The 19,170-nt window shown below is 37.2% G+C and overlaps 1 protein-coding gene across 1 annotated transcript; it reads right to left on the reverse strand.

Annotated features, from left to right (window-relative positions):
- Positions 1-231: 231 nt before the first annotated feature.
- LOC110751573 (CASP-like protein 1E1) lies at positions 232-16,028 on the reverse strand. Its single transcript, XM_088247347.1, has 3 exons — positions 15,766-16,028; positions 9,846-10,000; positions 232-462 (listed from the first exon to the last, which is right to left on the reverse strand). The coding sequence occupies exons 1-3, from the start codon at positions 16,023-16,025 to the stop codon at positions 275-277; spliced, it is 603 nt and encodes a 200-aa protein (XP_088103473.1). The 5' UTR covers positions 16,026-16,028; the 3' UTR covers positions 232-274.
- Between the last annotated feature and the right edge of the window lie 3,142 nt (positions 16,029-19,170).

Consider the following 19,170-nt stretch of genomic DNA (forward strand, 5'->3'; position numbering starts at 1 on the left):
CCAATTAATGTTTGAAATTGAAGATACTCTTCAACTTTTGCATGAGAGATTATGTCATAATGATGTAATTGCTTCCATGTAGACTTTTGAAAGCAATTGACAACACTATAAGCAGTTTCAGAAATACTATAGTGGACAAATAATACTTCAGAAGAAATATTGGTGAAAGAAATCAAATTTCTTTATTATGCACACACTTGACATGAGAATAAAAACTGGGCTCTTCCTCTGTTATAGGTATTGCAAATTAGAGGGTGCAGTGCATGCCATTATTCTACTTAGACCGCCTGTGGAGGCCTAAGGCAGCAAGCACAACTAGGTACATAAATACTAGCGATCCAAGCTGGGACAGGACTATTGCAGCTGCCACCTGGTTACAAAATTGCCCGAACACGTTGCAGACCTTGTTCCATTGCACATGTGAATTCCCTTGGTACCCCATCAGACCAATTGCCGTGGCGGCTCTGATCGGTTCATAATTGTATATCATTTTGTACCCTTCTAGCTTATGATTTGGTTATGTTATTGAGTTAAACTTGTGCTTTTAATCCATTTTCTGTTTTGATAAGTCCATAATTTCATACACTTGCTTGCCTTCTTTACTTAGTGATTTTGCTTAGTTTCTCTTTATTTTGAGTCACTTACCTCTATTTGTGTGTTTTGTAGGTTAAGATAGCAAGAGATCACATTTGATGCAATCCATGCATGTTAAGGGCTGATTGGCATAAGAGCAAGAGCTTAAAGACAAAACCAAAGTTGGGCCACACTCCTTGTCAGTCCAGTTTCGTAAGTCACCTTGCAGGTCTCATTTCAGCAATCTGCACAACTCGGATGAGGAGACATTCTTCATAGAAGTTGTTCAATTGGGTGTCTAGTATAACATATCCAAAATTCAGCCCAATTGAACAAATGTGGAGTCCTTAGCCCGTCCAACACTGAACCATGCTCAGGAGGATTTGCAGCTGCCAGCTTTGAGCCTTGTCTCCTCCTTTAAGCCATGTGCCTCACCCATGCTGCAACTGACTTTGGATCCAACATAATGAGTGAAGTGGGGAGGCATTCCAGCTATGAAATTCTAAAGGAGCAAGTTGGTACATGCTGGAGTTATTATAGAGAAAGCATGTGCATGCATGTAAAGCAAAGAAATGAAATGAAGTCAATTCCAGTCTCTGTTCGGCTGCCAACTTGTAAGGCCCAAAACGCACACTTATACTGCTCTGATGGGAATACTTTCTTCATAGAAGTTGTTCCAATGGGTGTCTATTATAACATATCCAAATTTGAGCACCATTGGATACGTTTTGAAACCTCTGGCCTTCCTACACCAAGACTGGTTCAGAAAACTCGTTTTTCAGCAACCAAAAGGCAACCACATGGGTTGGCAGCAAAAGGCAGCCACAATTGATCACCTTTGATCCCATGTGAAGAAAGCTTGAGGTGCAGCAAAAGAAGTATGGGATGAGATTGATTCCAACCACACTAACATAGACAAGATGAAGTGTGAGTTATGGGTTGTATTAAAAGAGGAATGGTGGTGTTGGATTTCATCATGTTGTTCCTCCCTCTTAGCCCTATAAATAGAGAAGCCTTCAAGCTTCAAAACACACCCCAAGGGGGGGAGCTCTCAAACACTTCTCTAGAGCTCCCTTCCCTTCTCTCCCTCAAATTCTCTTAGTTTCCTTTCTAGTTTTCAATTGTTGTAATGAAATATTTGTGCTGAAATTCTCCTTAAGTTTTTCAAGTTCTACTTTACTTTTATTTGTAATGTACATTCTTTCTTAAGTATTCAAGTTTAATTAGTTTCCAAGTTTCAATTATGATTTTTGTTCTTATTCATTATGCTTATAAGTTAATATGCTAGTTTGAATGATTGATCACCATTTAGGCTTGCATGTTAGCTATCTTGGTTTGAATTAAGAGTAGACACCATGCTTTAATTCGAATTGAACTATGAATAAGAAGAGTATGTATGGACATTCGACAACAGGGATTAGATACATGCTTGGTTGTTTAAATTGTTCTTCTATGCTTAATGGGTTCCTAATGCTCAATTTTAGGTTAGACAACAAATGATCAAATTAGGGAATTAGGAACACAAGGTTTTGACCAAACACCATGGCTTAATCATACTTTAGCTAGAATCAATCCATTAATCTAATTGAACTTGGGAACTTATTTGCTTGAGTTATTTCCTTTTTACTTGTTTTATTTATTTTCTTTTTCATTTCTGTTTTATGTAGGGGAAATGAATTGGATCATTCAATCACCAATCCTCGTGGGATCGACCTCGCACTTACATATGCTATACTACCAAACGGCTCGTGCACTTGCGAGTATCACAAGTTGAGGATGCAGCTGAATCCATTTTGGTGCAGCTGAATCGAAGCAACAAGTTTTTGGCGCCGTTGCCGGGGATCGGTAACATTGTTTGATTCTATTTGATTTTCCTACTTTTTATTTATTTATAATGTTTAAAGTCTACTTAGTTCTCTATTGTTCATTCCTAATCCTTTTAATTCCATTTCAAGTTTGTGTGTTGGTTTTAGCAATTTATGACAGCTTAATAAAAATGGAGAGAGATGGCAACCTCAATCGTAAGAATGGGTAGTGTGGAGCAATGGGAGAAGTCGACCTCCAAGTGCATCCATGCTCGACCTAATCGCTTCAAGGGGGAGCATTTCAATCCTTTCTCTTCTTTGAATTCTGTTTATTTCTGTTATTGTTTTTGCCTTTTGGTCCACGTTGGGTTCTTTGTTTTTCTGTGCCGAATCCAACCATATAAAGAACGTGAAATTTGGACTTGCGGTTGGAAAGTTATGGCCTAAAAACTGAACACAGGTCGAAGCTGAAAAACAGAGAAACGAATCTGTCCAAATGGTGATAAATAGGTGATAGAAAGTGCTGTTTGTGTTTTTCTTTGGTTTCTTGGTTTGTTTCTTTTAGTACAACAATTTATTTCGTTTGTTTGAGTTTGTTTAGAGTACTTAGTTCATTTTCATTTATGGTTTGTTGTTTCATTTTATCTTAATTTGTTTTTTTTTTTTTTTTATCTTAAAAATTTTAAAAAGATTTTTCATATGAGCTGACTTATGGTAACCCCAGTGAGCACTTCTGTCAATACAGTGTCTAGGAGTTCTTTAGGCGACACCTTCGGTGTCTAAGAAGTTTGGGTTTTAAGCGGGACCATTGTGACCCCTCCAACCTTCCCGGATCCCCTGGCTGTGTTTTCTGAGGCCCTTAACTGGTCATCCGTGAGTTGCTTGTATATTCGTGTGTTTTTAAATTAAGTTTTTTTATATATTTTCTTTGTTATCTTTTCTGTTGAGTATTTGTTTTTGTTTTTGTTTTGTTAAGTTAGTTTATGTATTTTATTTACGTGGTATGGTTAGTTAGTTTATTTCTGAGTGTTAAAACACATTTTTATTTTATTTCAAACTCTGCATTAAAAACAAACAAAAACAAACAAAAACAAACAAAAACAAACAACAACAAAAAAAACAACAAAAAAACAAAAAAAACAAAAAAAAACTTCTTCTTCTTCTTCATCTTCTTTATCTTCATCTTCATCATCATCATGGCTTGCCTCTATTGTCTCGCACTTGTAGAATTTGCAGCAGCTCTACATGGTCCTCATTCTTTCTCTGCAGTGCTTCCACATGCTGATTGGCACAGTAAAGCCGCTTCTGCAAATCTGCCACCATAGCCTTCAAGGAAGCCACTTCCTCGTTCAGCGCTGTGCACTCCCGCATCCTCGCCAGTAATCGCATGCCCAAATTGGTAGCCGAGACCGCATGGAGCACAGATAAAGAGTGGGACTCATCCACTGCCATCTTGTCAGACCTACGTGCCACATGCAGATGATCTGCCGGTGTGAGTATACTGCCAATCATGCCACCCAACAGCACTGCTCTGTTCGGCATTGCCTCAGCAAAGTTCGGTATTGCCTCAGCAAAGTTTGAGGCCGTGCCGTGATGATATGTGGAGTTTGGGAAGACAGGAGTTGGAGGAGCCCTTGTCTGGGCATTCGGTGGTGCAAGTGAGAGCTCAAGGTTGAGATCATCAAGGTGAGTGCATGAGGATGCCATTTGTTTTGCTTCTGAATTTTTTGATGTTTTTCCTTGAGTTTGCAGGAAGAAATGCTGGGTATCATCCGCTTGCAGAGGTGTGGTTTAAAAAGACATATGCTGATGAGAGAGAGCCAACACCATTTCGGATTTCCCGGGCATGCTCGACCTAATCGCTTCAAGGGGGAGCACCTTTACTTTCACTTTACTTTTCTTTTTTCCGTGTTTTCTGGTGTTTAATATTTTTGTCTGTTACTTTCATTTTCTAGAGCTTTGTGTTTCTGCTTTTTCCTTTCGGCTATCATCTTTATTTTATTTTAGTTAGGGAACTGTGCTTTCTTTTCCGTTTGTCGTCTTTGTTTGATTTAAGTTTGGGAAGTGTGCTTTCTTTTTTCTTTTTCCTTCTGCAACTTTACTTTTATTTCCAAAACAAAATAACCAAAAACAAAAACAACCAATAAAATAAAAACAACAATAATGCAGTAGGAAATCATTTCTTCACAGTGCTCGGTGTCTCGACCATTGGAGCTTTGAGTTTGGCCCTCTGGCTGTCCTCTTCCTGGGCTTCATGCACAGCCTCTTGGGGCTCACCACTTGAGCTCCCAAAGATCGCAATCTTAGCTTGAGCGTAACTTCTCTCGCGATCTACATGCTTGCGTTTACCCGGTCGGTCTAGGTCCTCTAGCTGCTTTCGCATGTCGCGAGAATACAACTCTACCATCTTTGATAGGTTTTTATTCTCGTCCCGCAATACTTCTAGCTGGTGTCGATTCACCTCCACTATCCTTGACCTCTCCCTTTTCAAGCTTTTTATAGCAGTCTGACACTCTTCAACCATACTTCGCTCCGCCGCCGACTGACCCTTTAGCACCTCTACCTCATGGGACTTCGCAAGTAGGCGATGACCCAAACTTGCGACTGTTGCCGTACTCTGCACGCTCAGTGCCAGGGCATCGCTCACGACCCGGTTGTCATCCCTTGTCCCCAGCACACGTATATCTTTAGGAGTCACTAAATTTCTAGCCACTCCAATGGCAACATCGTTGTCCAGGAGTATTGAGTCAGTTACTGTCACAGACCCCCGTGCGGAAGCAAAGTAGGGCATCCATACTGGTGCCGCTGCTTGGCCTCGTGTCTGAGTCGGTGGAGCTAGGTTGAGATCCAACGAAAAAGGGTAGGAAGAGGCCATTTGATTTCTCACTCTTTGTTCTTCTTTCTTTTCTGTTTTGTGTGTTTTTGAGTTTGTGTTTTTTTTTACCATTTCTTTTTACCTTTTATAGACTTAGTCTGCTAAATCCTAGCCGCTGCGGTTCTGAGTTCTGTGCGGCCCTTACGGCTTATCTCTATATATCGCCGCACCCATTTCCCAACCTCCCCTTAATTGCATTTTCACCTTTCACAACCTTCAAAGTGAAAAAGTCGTCCCGCTTCACCCAAGAGGCCAATAATTCTGGCTTGGGGGATGTGAAAGCGGCCTCTGCGCGCCGACACATCCCTCACCTCTTTTGCCCGTGACTTCCCAGGAACCGAGGCATTAGGGACCACATTTTCTCTTTTCAGAAATCCCGCCTTTGCGCTCCCAATTCACGTTTCTTCTTAAAAATAAAAAATAAAAAAAATAAAAAACGTGTGGGCTTCGGATTTCTTTGTGGGTCGGGTTTTCACCGTTGTTTAGGTTTCAAAGTGGGTTAACCTTCTTTTGGGTTGGGCTTTCAATCGTTTGGGTTTTGGTTTGCGTAAGACTGTTTGTTTAGGGCTTTCTGTTTCGAGTGTTTTACTGTTTCGTTTCTTTTATTTGTTTGTTTTGTAATTTTTATTTTGTAATTATTTTTTTTATTTTGTATTTTAATTCTTGTGTGTTTTGTGTTTTTTTTATATATTTGCTTTAATACCTTCATTTGTTATTTTTGACATTGCTTGTGCCTAAATTTTAAACATTGAGGACAATGTTCATTTCTAGGTTTGGGGGTATTGGAGTTTAACATGTAAATTTGGTTTTTCCTTAATTTAATTTTTTTTTATTTGCTTGTTTTTATTTTTATTTTGTTTAAGTCTTGCTTTTATTTTTATTTTTATTTTTATTTTATTTTGATTTTGATTTTATTCACTTTCCGAACACATTTGATGAGATTGTGATAAATGTTTGCATGACTTAAAATTGGATTTCATTTTATTATTATTATTTAATTATGAAAAAAATAAAATTTTTTAAAAAATAAAATTTTGGCATCGTTCTAGCATGATATGTTCGAAACCTTCTTTGCACTTGCCATTTGTTTCATAATTTTCCAATTAAAGGATTTGCATGACCCAAAGAATTGTATCAAGCATAAATTAGACTTATATAACCATATAATGTGAGCTTTTGAGCCTTGTTCTTCATTTCATGAGTGTTATACACATACTCTTATTTTCTTGTCATCAAAGTTGTTGTTTGATCTCATTATTCATTGATTTGGTTGAACACTTAAAAGTCATTCATTCTTTTGCAATTTGATTTCATGACATTTAAGAAATGATATTAAGGCCTTCTTTGGATCGTTTGTGCCTTTCAAGCTAACCTTATGCATGCTTAAGCATGATTTTCCATTGTTAACCATTTTGAGCCTACATGTAAACCTTTTCTTTCATTTTACCAATTATATTTCCTCACCTTAGCCCGAAAAACAAATATTTACCTTTCTAAGGAACTCATGAGCTCTAATTCGGATGTGTTTTTCATGCTAAGTTTGGGAAGGGATATTACATAAAGAAAAAAAAAACTTCACTCAATTGGTGAAAGAAAAGAAGAAAAAAAAAAAGTTGTGATTAAGTGGTGGTTGATTAAAAATTCATTTTTGGGCCTTCAAAATAAATTGGCATTTGGAAAGAAGTATGAATCATTGTAAATGAAGGTATAAGGAGTTTTGATCATATAAAAGAAAAAAATCTAATCGTGATGATTCGAAGTCTTGTAAACAATTTTATTTTATGCTCTTACATTGTGAGTTCCTTGGACTTTGTATTATCCATACCTTTCATTTCTCACTCACCTTACACCCTTGGCCCCATTACAACCTATAATAAAGACCTAAATTGATCTTAAATATCATGTGGTTGAATTGCATTCATTTTTCTACTTTTAAGTGTTTGGCATCCTTCTTGAGATCATATTAATGCAAGTTCTTCATCTTCCTATTTTTGAGTTAAGTCCCTTATGATTTAACTCTAATCTCATGTTTATAATTGAGTGTTGCATTGTAGCCCTCTTCTGAGTGATTCATTTGTGAGAGGACAACTTTGGTGAGATTTGAAGTTGCATTTGTGTTTGGTATGATTTTTGAAATTGTGTAAAAACTAAGATTGGGGAATTTGTTGCATTTGGCTATCACACTACTACACTTTGAGCATGTTGTGTTTTGAACTTTGCCACCTTGTAAATATTGTCTAAAAACTGAGCTTTTATTTTTGAGTCATGCGCATGAGTCATCTCTCTTCAGAAAATGTTCGGAAAGATTGTTTTGAGTTTACTTTTTTCTTTATTTATTTATTTATTTATTTATTTTGGTTTTGTAATTATTTTTATTTTGGTTTTGGTTTTTGTTTTATTTTGCTTAAGGACTAACAAATCTAATAAGTTTTCTAACCACTTTGTTTTGTAGAGTTAGGAAAACGTTTGTGGGTGTCGTATCTGTTAAACCCTCAGGAGACACAACTCCTCCTACTAGGGATGCCTAGAGGTTTAAAGGCTTGTTGCATATGCTCAATGCAATCGAGTTACCTGCGGAAGTGGTTTACTTAACTTCTTGTTTTGTTTTTATCTTTGTTTTCCTTTTGTTTTGCTCGAGGACTAGCAAAATCTAGGTTTGGGGGTATTTGATCGGTTCATAATTGTATATCATTTTGTACCCTTCTAGCTTATGATTTGGTTATGTTATTGAGTTAAACTTGTGCTTTTAATCCATTTTCTGTTTTGATAAGTCCATAATTTCATACACTTGCTTGCCTTCTTTACTTAGTGATTTTGCTTAGTTTCTCTTTATTTTGAGTCACTTATCTCTATTTGTGTGTTTTGTAGGTTAAGATAGCAAGAGATCACATTTGATGCAATCCATGCATGTTAAGGGCTGATTGGCATAAGAGCAAGAGCTTAAAGACAAAACCAAAGTTGGGCCACACTCCTTGTCAGTCCAGTTTCGTAAGTCACCTTGCAGGTCTCATTTCAGCAATCTGCACAACTCGGATGAGGAGACATTCTTCATAGAAGTTGTTCAATTGGGTGTCTAGTATAACATATCCAAAATTCAGCCCAATTGAACAAATGTGGAGTCCTTAGCCCGTCCAACACTGAACCATGCTCAGGAGGATTTGCAGCTGCCAACTTTGAGCCTTGTCTCCTCCTTTAAGCCATGTGCCTCACCCATGCTGCAACTGACTTTGGATCCAACATAATGAGTGAAGTGGGGAGGCATTCCAGCTATGAAATTCTAAAGGAGCAAGTTGGTACATGCTGGAGTTATTATAGAGAAAGCATGTGCATGCATGTAAAGCAAAGAAATGAAATGAAGTCAATTCCAGTCTCTGTTCGGCTGCCAACTTGTAAGGCCCAAAACGCACACTTATACTGCTCTGATGGGAATACTTTCTTCATAGAAGTTGTTCCAATGGGTGTCTATTATAACATATCCAAATTTGAGCACCATTGGATACGTTTTGAAACCTCTGGCCTTCCTACACCAAGACTGGTTCAGAAAACTCGTTTTTCAGCAACCAAAAGGCAACCACATGGGTTGGCAGCAAAAGGCAGCCACAATTGATCACCTTTGATCCCATGTGAAGAAAGCTTGAGGTGCAGCAAAAGAAGTATGGGATGAGATTGATTCCAACCACACTAACATAGACAAGATGAAGTGTGAGTTATGGGTTGTATTAAAAGAGGAATGGTGGTGTTGGATTTCATCATGTTGTTCCTCCCTCTTAGCCCTATAAATAGAGAAGCCTTCAAGCTTCAAAACACACCCCAAGGGGGGGAGCTCTCAAACACTTCTCTAGAGCTCCCTTCCCTTCTCTCCCTCAAATTCTCTTAGTTTCCTTTCTAGTTTTCAATTGTTGTAATGAAATATTTGTGCTGAAATTCTCCTTAAGTTTTTCAAGTTCTACTTTACTTTTATTTGTAATGTACATTCTTTCTTAAGTATTCAAGTTTAATTAGTTTCCAAGTTTCAATTATGATTTTTGTTCTTATTCATTATGCTTATAAGTTAATATGCTAGTTTGAATGATTGATCACCATTTAGGCTTGCATGTTAGCTATCTTGGTTTGAATTAGGAGTAGACACCATGCTTTAATTCGAATTGAACTATGAATAAGAAGAGTATGTATGAACATTCGACAACAGGGATTAGATACATGCTTGGTTGTTTAAATTGTTCTTCTATGCTTAATGGGTTCCTAATGCTTAATTTTAGGTTAGACAACAAATGATCAAATTAGGGAATTAGGAACACAAGGTTTTGACCAAACACCATGGCTTAATCATACTTTAGCTAGAATCAATCCATTAATCTAATTGAACTTGGGAACTTATTTGCTTGAGTTATTTCCTTTTTACTTGTTTTATTTATTTTCTTTTTCATTTCTGTTTTATGTAGGGGAAATGAATTGGATCATTCAATCACCAATCCTCGTGGGATCGACCTCGCACTTACATATGCTATACTACCAAACGGCTCGTGCACTTGCGAGTATCACAAGTTGAGGATGCAGCTGAATCCATTTTGGTGCAGCTGAATCGAAGCAACAGGCTCCATTGCCGGAGAAGAGCAATGCCACCATTAACAGATCAAGGAAGATGATCACCAGCCCTAAGCCGCTCTTGGTGCCCCGATTCCCAAACGAAAGGACCAGGGAAAATGCTGCATATGCACATGCTATGGCATTTGCTACCAGAAAGTACCTAGCACATAGTCAACCTTGGTAAAATTAGTTACTAGAATTATACAATAATTATTTATCAATAATCTAGAGGTACCAAAACAAAAAGAAGGAAATTTTAGTCATGAAATGATATGACATATGATATGGTGATAGTTTTAGTTGTTGGAGTTCTTAACAACACACATTTTTTGCTCGCCACTGTTAATTGGTAACATTACAATACCCATTCATTTGTGTAACCGGTTGATTAAATCACACTCATCTAAAGGTAATTAGTGCGATGTTAATATTCACCCCGATTACAGGTGGTGAGTAAACATAGTCTATGTCGAACAAAGTAGGGTAAATATTCAGTTATGCTTAGATACGCTCATATTCGCTCATATTTTTATTCTTCTCCAATATGGAGGTATTTATATAAGTACAACCCTAAATAAAATAGGAAATAAATCTAAATTACAATAGAAAGTAAATCTAAATTACAATAGGAAATAAATCTTAATTATAATTGGACTAGACAAATAGGTAAGTAACTAAAATCCTAACATAGTAAGGAACCAAAATCCTAACTAAGTAAGGACTCGCCAACACTCCCCCTCAAGTTGGGCAAAGATATTTCGCATGCCCAACTTGACAAGCGAGTCATAGAACACCATACTTGAGAAGCACCAATTGTAGAGAAGGTCTTTTCGTCAACCACGAGTGAAACACGTGACAAACTAAAGCAAAGTTCGCAGCGGAAACACAAGAGCAAACCCTAAAAAATAGGGCACATAGCAGAACACAGAAGCCCTGTGAGCACGACAATAGGTAAGGCAGAACACAGAAGCCCTGTGAGCACGACAATAGATATGGCAGAACACAGAAACCCTGTGAGTACGGCAATAGGTAAGGCAGAACACAGAAACCCTGTGAGCACGGCAGTAGATATAGCAGAACACAGACACCATGTGAGCACGGCAGTAGGTAAGGCAGAACACAGAAGCCCTGTGAGCACAGCAGAAGATAGGGCAGAAACCAAAGGCAAGGCAAACACACCAGCAAAGGCATGAGCAACAATACTGGCACCATAACAGGCAGGAGCAACAAGGAGGCAGAGACATAACAGGCATCATCAACAGCAATACAAGGCATTGGCACTAGCAACAACAGAGACAACTTCTCTTCACTCCCCTTCTCCCCCTGAAGAGAAGGGGTCGATGGAGCCATATGATCAATGGTACTTGAGAAACATGCACTGACTAACACTGAGATGTAGCATAATCAGCCAAGGTAGATAGGTGGTTAAATTGCAACGGAATAGATGAGCAGTGGTGACAATAGCAAGGTAGGCAGCGATGACGGTAGCAAGGTAGACGGTGGCGGCGGCAGACTAGGATTATAAGCTAGATGTATAGTGCAACGGAAATAGGTAGTGTCTAGGGTTAGGGTAGAGACAAATCAAAACACAGTAACATCATCGGCAATAACCATAGAAACGGAAAGTGAAGTAAACAAAGGCAACATTAACGGCAACAATAGCGGCAACGGTAACATCAACGACAGTAGTAGAGGTAACGACAACGACAACAGCAACAGCAACAGTTCTTCCATATCAACTTTAGCTAATTCACACAGACAACTTCTCTTCACTCCTCCTCTCCCCCTGAAGAGGTCGTCGGAGTCAAGAAATAGGCTATATCTTCATGGGAATACATCAAGGTAATGGGGATACGTCAATAAACATATCCTTTTCACTCCCCCTCCCCCCCTTGAAGAGGAGGGGAGGAGAGCACTTCAATTGCAAGGAGAACGCAAACACAGGTCACAAGAAAACCTAGGCTCTTATACCATGTCGAACAAAGTAGGGTAAATATTCAGTTATGCTTAGATACGCTCATATTCGCTCATATTTTTATTCTTCTCCAATATGGAGGTATTTATATAAGTACAACCCTAAATAAAATAGGAAATAAATCTAAATTACAATAGAAAGTAAATCTAAATTACAATAGGAAATAAATCTTAATTATAATTGGACTAGACAAATAGGTAAGTAACTAAAATCCTAACATAGTAAGGAACCAAAATCCTAACTAAGTAAGGACTCGCCAACAGTCTATAAATTATAGACTGCAGTGTCCAGCACTAGCTGATTGAAAATTGGGGAATGCTAACAACCTTCTTTTTTGGACATTCTCCCTTTCCCTCATAACATGTGTCATTTTCTTTACACTTAAAACAATGCCATTAATACATCAAACAACCTAACTTTTGTTTTCCATATGTACCCTTATTTGATGTATTGACTTTAATGTTTACTTCAATTCATTCAAATTTTTTTTTTTTTACAACTTTTTCTCTCTTCAAATAATCAGAGACTTGCAGCCCCAAATCCAATCCTCCCTCTCATCATTTTGAGAGAGCCAGACCTTCACAACCGAAACAACATGAAATCTCCCCCAAAAAAAAAAAATCAAAATCAAAATTCATCAAAATCATTTTGTTTATTTCTTAGATTAAAGTTTGCAACTTTAAGGTGAGATTTTTAAATTTGGGCTTGGTCGTTGTTGTTGGTGCTTGGTGATGGTCCTCAAACCCAAATTTAGTATAATGGCCAATGCTTGCCTTGGGCCTTGAGGGTGTTCTTACCGTAGCCAAAACTTGCAGGGGCTTGGTTTTGTTTGAAGAGAGATTGGGGGAAGAGAGAAAAAGAGGGAGAAGAGTATGGGGAGGTGGTGAGGAGAGGGTGGGGTGGGGATGAGTGGCGCTAAGGAGATGGTGGGGAGATGGAGGTGATGGGCTTCGGGGAAGAAGGTGGGGGCAACTTGAGATAGGTTTTTAATTTTGATTTTTTAAATATTTAATAAATTAATATAATAATTTTTTACAAAGTTGTAAAAAATTGAGGCTAATAAATTAAAGTAAAGTTAATACATCAAATAAGAGTAAATATGAAAAATAAAAGTTAGGTTTTTTGGTGTATTAATCACATTGTTTTAAGTGTAAAGAAAATGACATATGTCATAAGAGAAAATTAGAGAGAAAGTTGTTAGCATTCTCTTGAAAATGAATGAGACAAACTAGTTGAGAACATTTAAGCAAGTTTCTGTCATTGAGAACTCCTCTATCCGCTGCGAATGGTCAATATATCGCGATAATATCGTGATATGAACTTTCAAAAATTAAAGAAAACTCCACATGCATGCAGGGGTTCGAACCTCTTCCCCATTCTAAGGTCTGTAGCGACTTAACCACCACGCCAGTCCTCACTTTGTGATAATAAGCTATGGAATCTGTATTTACAATACTTGCGAGCTGTTTCTCAAAATAGAAATTAACATAATTACTTATTGTTTTATATTGTTGATCAGTTACCTAATTACTTAATATAATTTATTTCTTTTCTATTTAATCCATTTAATGTTATTGATTATTTTATTATTCATTATAAGTACTTACATTACTAAATTCCCCTTCAAATTGTTGCTTAATTACTTAAATCTCTATAATTATTTTCTTTATTTACTATTTAATTCTTCCTTGGATAAATTTATTTATGTTCTTAGTTAATTTTCAATCTTCACTATTATTTTTTAAGCATGGTAAAGTGCCTAATTTTCATGAAAAATCAAATGTGTACCATGTCCAGTGAATAATGTGAAATAAGGTTACTCATGTATCTTACCATGCAATTTATAAAGTGTAAAACATTGTACTAAAAAATGATAAATAAATTACTAGGGGCTGTTTAATTCTCTTTCATTAATTACTCCAGATTTTCTAAGTCACCGAGTTTGTTAGCTCGCAATATAATCAACTTAAATCACTCAAACCCACTATGCAATGCATTTCCTTCCAATTTTTTGTGTCAAAATAATAGATGATTGACTAAATAAACTTCTTCTAAAGTTTCATTAAAAATTTCCATGTATTTATCACAATTTACGTGGTTTTTATTCAATTTTTATCGATATCGATATTTTCCCGATATTTTCATCGATATTTCCGTGTTTTTGAACCATCGATATTTAAGACCTTGCCTCTATCTCAAGGAGGATGATAATGACAACAATTCTGACAAGGGAGGATAACGTACTTATGAGGGACTTGTAAACTTAGATGATATTGTGGTTGATGTTGACCTTTCACCACATAAAAGAAAACAAGAAAGAGGGACTTGTAAAGTTTTCTCACATGCATAGGGGATTTTATGCAATCACGGGAATAATAGCCAGAAATATTTAGGTAAGGCATGGGTAGGTGGAGGACTGAGTCAACTATGTGAGTTTACTGTAATTTGGAAGCCAAGATCTTCCAGATCTTCATGTAGGAGATATGTGTTTTGTTTTGATCTAAGAAATCCCTCGTTTATGATTTTGGCCTTAAGCTTCAATTTGTATTGTATCAAATCACATCTAGCTTTACTCACACCCAGGGGCAGATCCACATAGGGGCAAGAGGGGTCAATTGACCCCTACAAGCCCGGAATCCACCATTGTGGGTGAAGATGTTGACCCCTGCAAATTGCCCACAAACTGCTTAATAGAATGCTCTAGAGGGCGCAGCACAACAGGCAGCTTACCTTATTCCCACTTTCAACATTTAAGTAAATGTCTTTGTCCTTTTATTTTCATTTGTTTTTATATTACTCCATTTACTTAAGTTTACAATGTAAATAAGGAAGTATCTCCCATTTGGAATCAAATAAAAATACTAGAAAAATCAAATTCCCACCAAATCAAAATATGAAAAATCAATTTTAGTGCAAAATACGATTTAGGCTAAAAATGATGGCTCATTAAGTCAATATATACTTCATACTAAAATCCCATAAAATCAAGTTTTTTTATTTGATGTATAAGGAATAAAAGCCGCCAAAAATTATCTTGAGAAAATGATTATTCCAAAAAACCATTTTTCATACTTAGCCAATATTTTTACACAAAACAGTTTTTCATGTATGGTATGAATGCATAAAGGGACCTAAGGTCAATCTAGGTTAAAAACCTTAGATGTTCAATCCACAAAGAGTTTTACAAGAATAACCTTACTCTTACGTATTGAAGAAATATTTACTTGAATAAGCTCCCCTTAAGACATTACTCATAAGGGTCCAAAGTTTGAGAGCTAGAACCTAAAAGAAATGCAGATAAAGCCCAAAATCAAAACGACGACGGACCTCAAAAATGACGTAAATACCCTAAAATGAGCAGGATTGCGCTAATATATGCCCGTTCTTATGTCGAATAGGACAAGACGCCTTGGAAGATGAAGAGGAATGCGCTAATTTTTTGGTTTATTATCACATTCTTAGATATATTTTTGGTGTATTGCAATGCTTGTCTATTTTTTGAAGTTGAAGCAGTTCTCTTTGATAATGAATATGAGTATTTTGTATGGTTTTATCTATTAATTATGAATTAGAGTATTATCGTTTAATTTTAATGGGTCTATTTTGTATAGATTTTTTTTTTTAAAGCTTTTACACATTGACCCATGGAATGAAAATTCATGGATCCGCCACTGCACACACCAATCTCTTATAAGGTTATGATTTCTAGGTCTTGGTAGATATCTCGCATCTCGCATCGTACGTTATGTTGTGAGATTGTTAATGGTTTTTGAATTACAGTCTGATAATATAACATGTCCGTTTGTCTAACAAATATGTTAAATGATGCAAAACAAAATAAACTGTGTGTGTAAATGTATCATCAAAGAAAACATTAGTAATTAATTAGTGTTCAAATCAGAGAGAGAGAGAGAGAGAGAGAGAGAGAGAGAGAGAGAGCGCGCACTTACACAAAAGCAGATAAGTAATGCCACTTAGTCGTGGCTGGAACATCAATAGGAGGCAAGGTTGGGAGGATCTTCATTGACACAATTTCGGTTTGTTTACTCACCCCAAGAACTACAACTGCAGTTAGAGTTAGCATGAAGGCCAAAATCCTCAGAATTGATTCACAAGTCCCTGCTTTTCTCTGGTTTGCTATCTTCCCCTCCTTCTGATCCACCCCATCCATCCAACTATTGCTCCCAATGTACTGGCTCTGGCTCTCCATGTACCCAAAGTACCAACCCAACTCAGAGACAAAAAGAGAGAATAGGAGAGAAGTTGAAGGATTAGTAGTTTGAAGCTTTAAATAGATAGGCAGAGGATAGTGGGTTTATGTCCTTTTTTTATGAAGGGGAGAGTGTGAAATTAAGAGAGGATGGCTTTTTCTTAAACATATATGTTTTTTATTCAATAGATATTAAAGAAAAAAGAAATCGAACCGAAGAACTCGAATGCAGGTGTAAATGCTACTATACTAATCTGTTAAACTACAAGGCTCTTGTAGAGAGAATGACTTTTTTGACAAAAGGGTTAGGGTAGGGTCCATATGCTATGCCACATTTTCATATTTTCGATATGTTCGTATGTGATCAATTGGATATGCGGCGCTAGATTTATCTGCAGCCTCTCTAGACTCTATAGCTTGCAGGGTTTTCAAATGCTTCGATGAATTAGGACCAGCTGCCTAACAAGTTCAAGATAACTCTCACGCTCATGGATGGCTGGCTGGCAAGAAATGCATCATGTTATAATACGTGAACGAATAACATTATGTGACGGTGTTTCCATATGATGCCACATAACATAATATTTTTTGTTTAGTTAATTTTTCATGAATGTTAAACACAGGAGTTTGAATGATACGTGTAATTTACGAATAATTTCATGATTAGATTTAGAATTTGATTGTGATGGGTTAATAGACATCAATTTCGGTGTTAAAATATTGAAAGATAGTAAATCAGTATCCCTAAGAGTAATTCCAACAGCAAGGTTGGGGCACGGGCTTGGGGGGGTTGGGCCAAAAAAGCGATTCCAGGAACAGGGGCTGGCCCGGGCAACAGGTGGACCCCAACAGACTGGGCTAGCCCTAGGGCGCGGGGGGGGGAGGGGTTGTTTGGGCCAAAAAAGCGATTCCAGCAACAGAGGCTAGCCCGGGCAACAAGTGGACCCCAACAGACTGGGCTGGCCCTCGGGGGAGGCTGACCCGACTTGAGATATGAATTTTATAATAAAGATTGACACGTACGAACCCAAAAATCTAATCCGAAAATATTATCAAAATTAATTGTTTAGGTAAACAAATTTGTGAAAAAAAAAATGAATAGTATTTGCCTTTTGCCATGATAACTGCTGGAAACACACATTGCTTTTTGTAAGGGCAGCCACTATTTAAGTGAATAGTAGCTACCCTAGGCCCCCCTTGCCATGGGGCTAACCACTGGAAGTGCTCTAATAACATGAAATTAAGTGCACGTCATGGCCTCTCTTCTCTTGTGAATAGAAGATGTGTTGTCCACGCGTATCTCCAACACGGCTACTTGTTGTGTAGATACAGCTGCACCAAAATGGGTTCAACTGCATCCTCAACTTGTGATACTCGCAAGTGCACGAGCCGTTCGGTAGTATAGCGTATGTAAGTGCGAGGTCGATCCCATGAGGATTGGTGATTGAATGATTCAATTCATTTTCCCTACACAAAACAGAAATGAAAACAAAAGGAAATAAATAAAACAAGGAGGAAAGAAAATAACTAACTCAAGCAAATAAGTTCCCAAGTTCAATTAGATTAATGGATTGATTCTATCTAAAGTATGATTAAGCCATGGTGTGTGGTCATAACCTTGTGTTCCTAATTCCCTAATTTGATCATTTGTTGTCTAACCTAAAATTAAGCATTAGGAACCCATTAAGCATAGAAGAACAATTTAAACAACCAAGCATGTATCTAATCCCTGTTGTCGAATGTCCATACATACTCTTCCTATTCATAGTTCAATTCGAATTAAAGCATGGTGTATACTCTTAATTCAAACCAAGATAGCTAACATGCAAGCCTAAATGGTGATCAATCATTCAAACTAGCATATTAACTTATAAGCATAATGAATAAGAACAAAAACCATAATTGAAACTTGGAAACTAATTAAACTTGAATACTTAAGAAAGAATGTACATTACAAGAAAAATAAATTACAACTTAGAGAACATTAAAGAGAGCATTTGTGGAAGGAAGGGAATGGGAATTGTGTTTGAGAAACTTGAGAAGAAGAGAAGGGAGAAGTGTTTGTGAAGTGTTTGAGATTTAATGAAAAGAAAATTTAGTAGAAGGATCTTATTACAACAATTGAGAACTACAAAAGGGAAACTAAGAGAATTTGAGGGAGAGAAGGAAAGGGAGCTCTAGAGAAGTGTTTGAGAGCTCCCCCCCTTGGGGTGTGTTTACAAGCTTGGGAAACCTCACTATATATAGGCCTAAGGAAGCTGAAAATCTGAATTAAGTATGGCTAATGCATACAACACTTGTTTTATAAAATCTGAAATGGTTGATGCACTTCACTAATGCATACAACACTTCCATTATAAAATCTGAAATGGTTGATGCACTTCACTAATAAATCCCACCAGCAGCCCTAGCTCATCTTCATGTCACCATGACCAAGCTTCCAACCAGAAATAATAGCTCATCCTGAGGTCAGCATGACCAGCAACTTCAAGGGCTTACGCATTGGGCTTCCCTTAAGCAAATTAAGACTTTAAGCACTCAAACTTGAAGTTCAGAATGTCTTATTTCCAGCCATATATCATTTGGGCCAATCCAAGGTCGGAGGAGGAAGTTAAGGCCAAAACAAATTGCTAACTCATTTTGCGCGCTGATAAAATCCATCCTGAGCATGGTTCTGTGTTTGCTAGGTAACAGACTCCATATTTATCCAATGGGGCTGAATTTTGGATATGTTATAGTATACACCCATTGGAACAACTTTCATGAAGAATGTGGCCTCATCCGAGCTATGTAGGTTGCTGAAACAAAGTTTGCAATATGACCTACGAAACTGGGCTGGCAGGGGACTGTAGCCAAAATTGAGTTTGTCTTTAAGCTCTTCATCCATTCATCCAAATTAGGCTACATGCATGGATTCCATCATTTACTATCCAAAGCCCTCATTATTACCTAAAGCTCAATGAACTGAAAGATAAACACAAAAAGGATTAAAAGCACAAGTTTAACTCAAAAACATAACCAAATCATAAGCTAGAAGGGTACAAAATGATATACAATTATGAACCGATCAAATACCCCCAAACCTAGATTTTGCTAGTCCTTGAGCAAAACAACACAAAACAAAGTTAAAAACAAAACAAGAAGT

Source organism: Prunus avium, chromosome 1, assembly GCF_965620075.1.
Source record: "Prunus avium chromosome 1, drPruAviu1.hap1.1, whole genome shotgun sequence".
Lineage (NCBI taxonomy): Eukaryota > Viridiplantae > Streptophyta > Magnoliopsida > Rosales > Rosaceae > Prunus > Prunus avium.

Excerpts from the sequence above, each read along its gene's own strand:
- LOC110751573 (XM_088247347.1), bottom strand. The coding sequence starts at position 16,025 with ATGGAGAGCCAGAGCCAGTACATTGGGAGCAATAGTTGGATGGATGGG. Across the intron at positions 10,001-15,765 it reads CATTACTTATCTGCTTTTGT|GTACTTTCTGGTAGCAAATG; the intron begins GTAAGTGCGCGC and ends ACTATGTGCTAG. Across the intron at positions 463-9,845 it reads CTTCTCCGGCAATGGAGCCT|CCGCCACGGCAATTGGTCTG; the intron begins GTTGCTTCGATT and ends AACCGATCAGAG.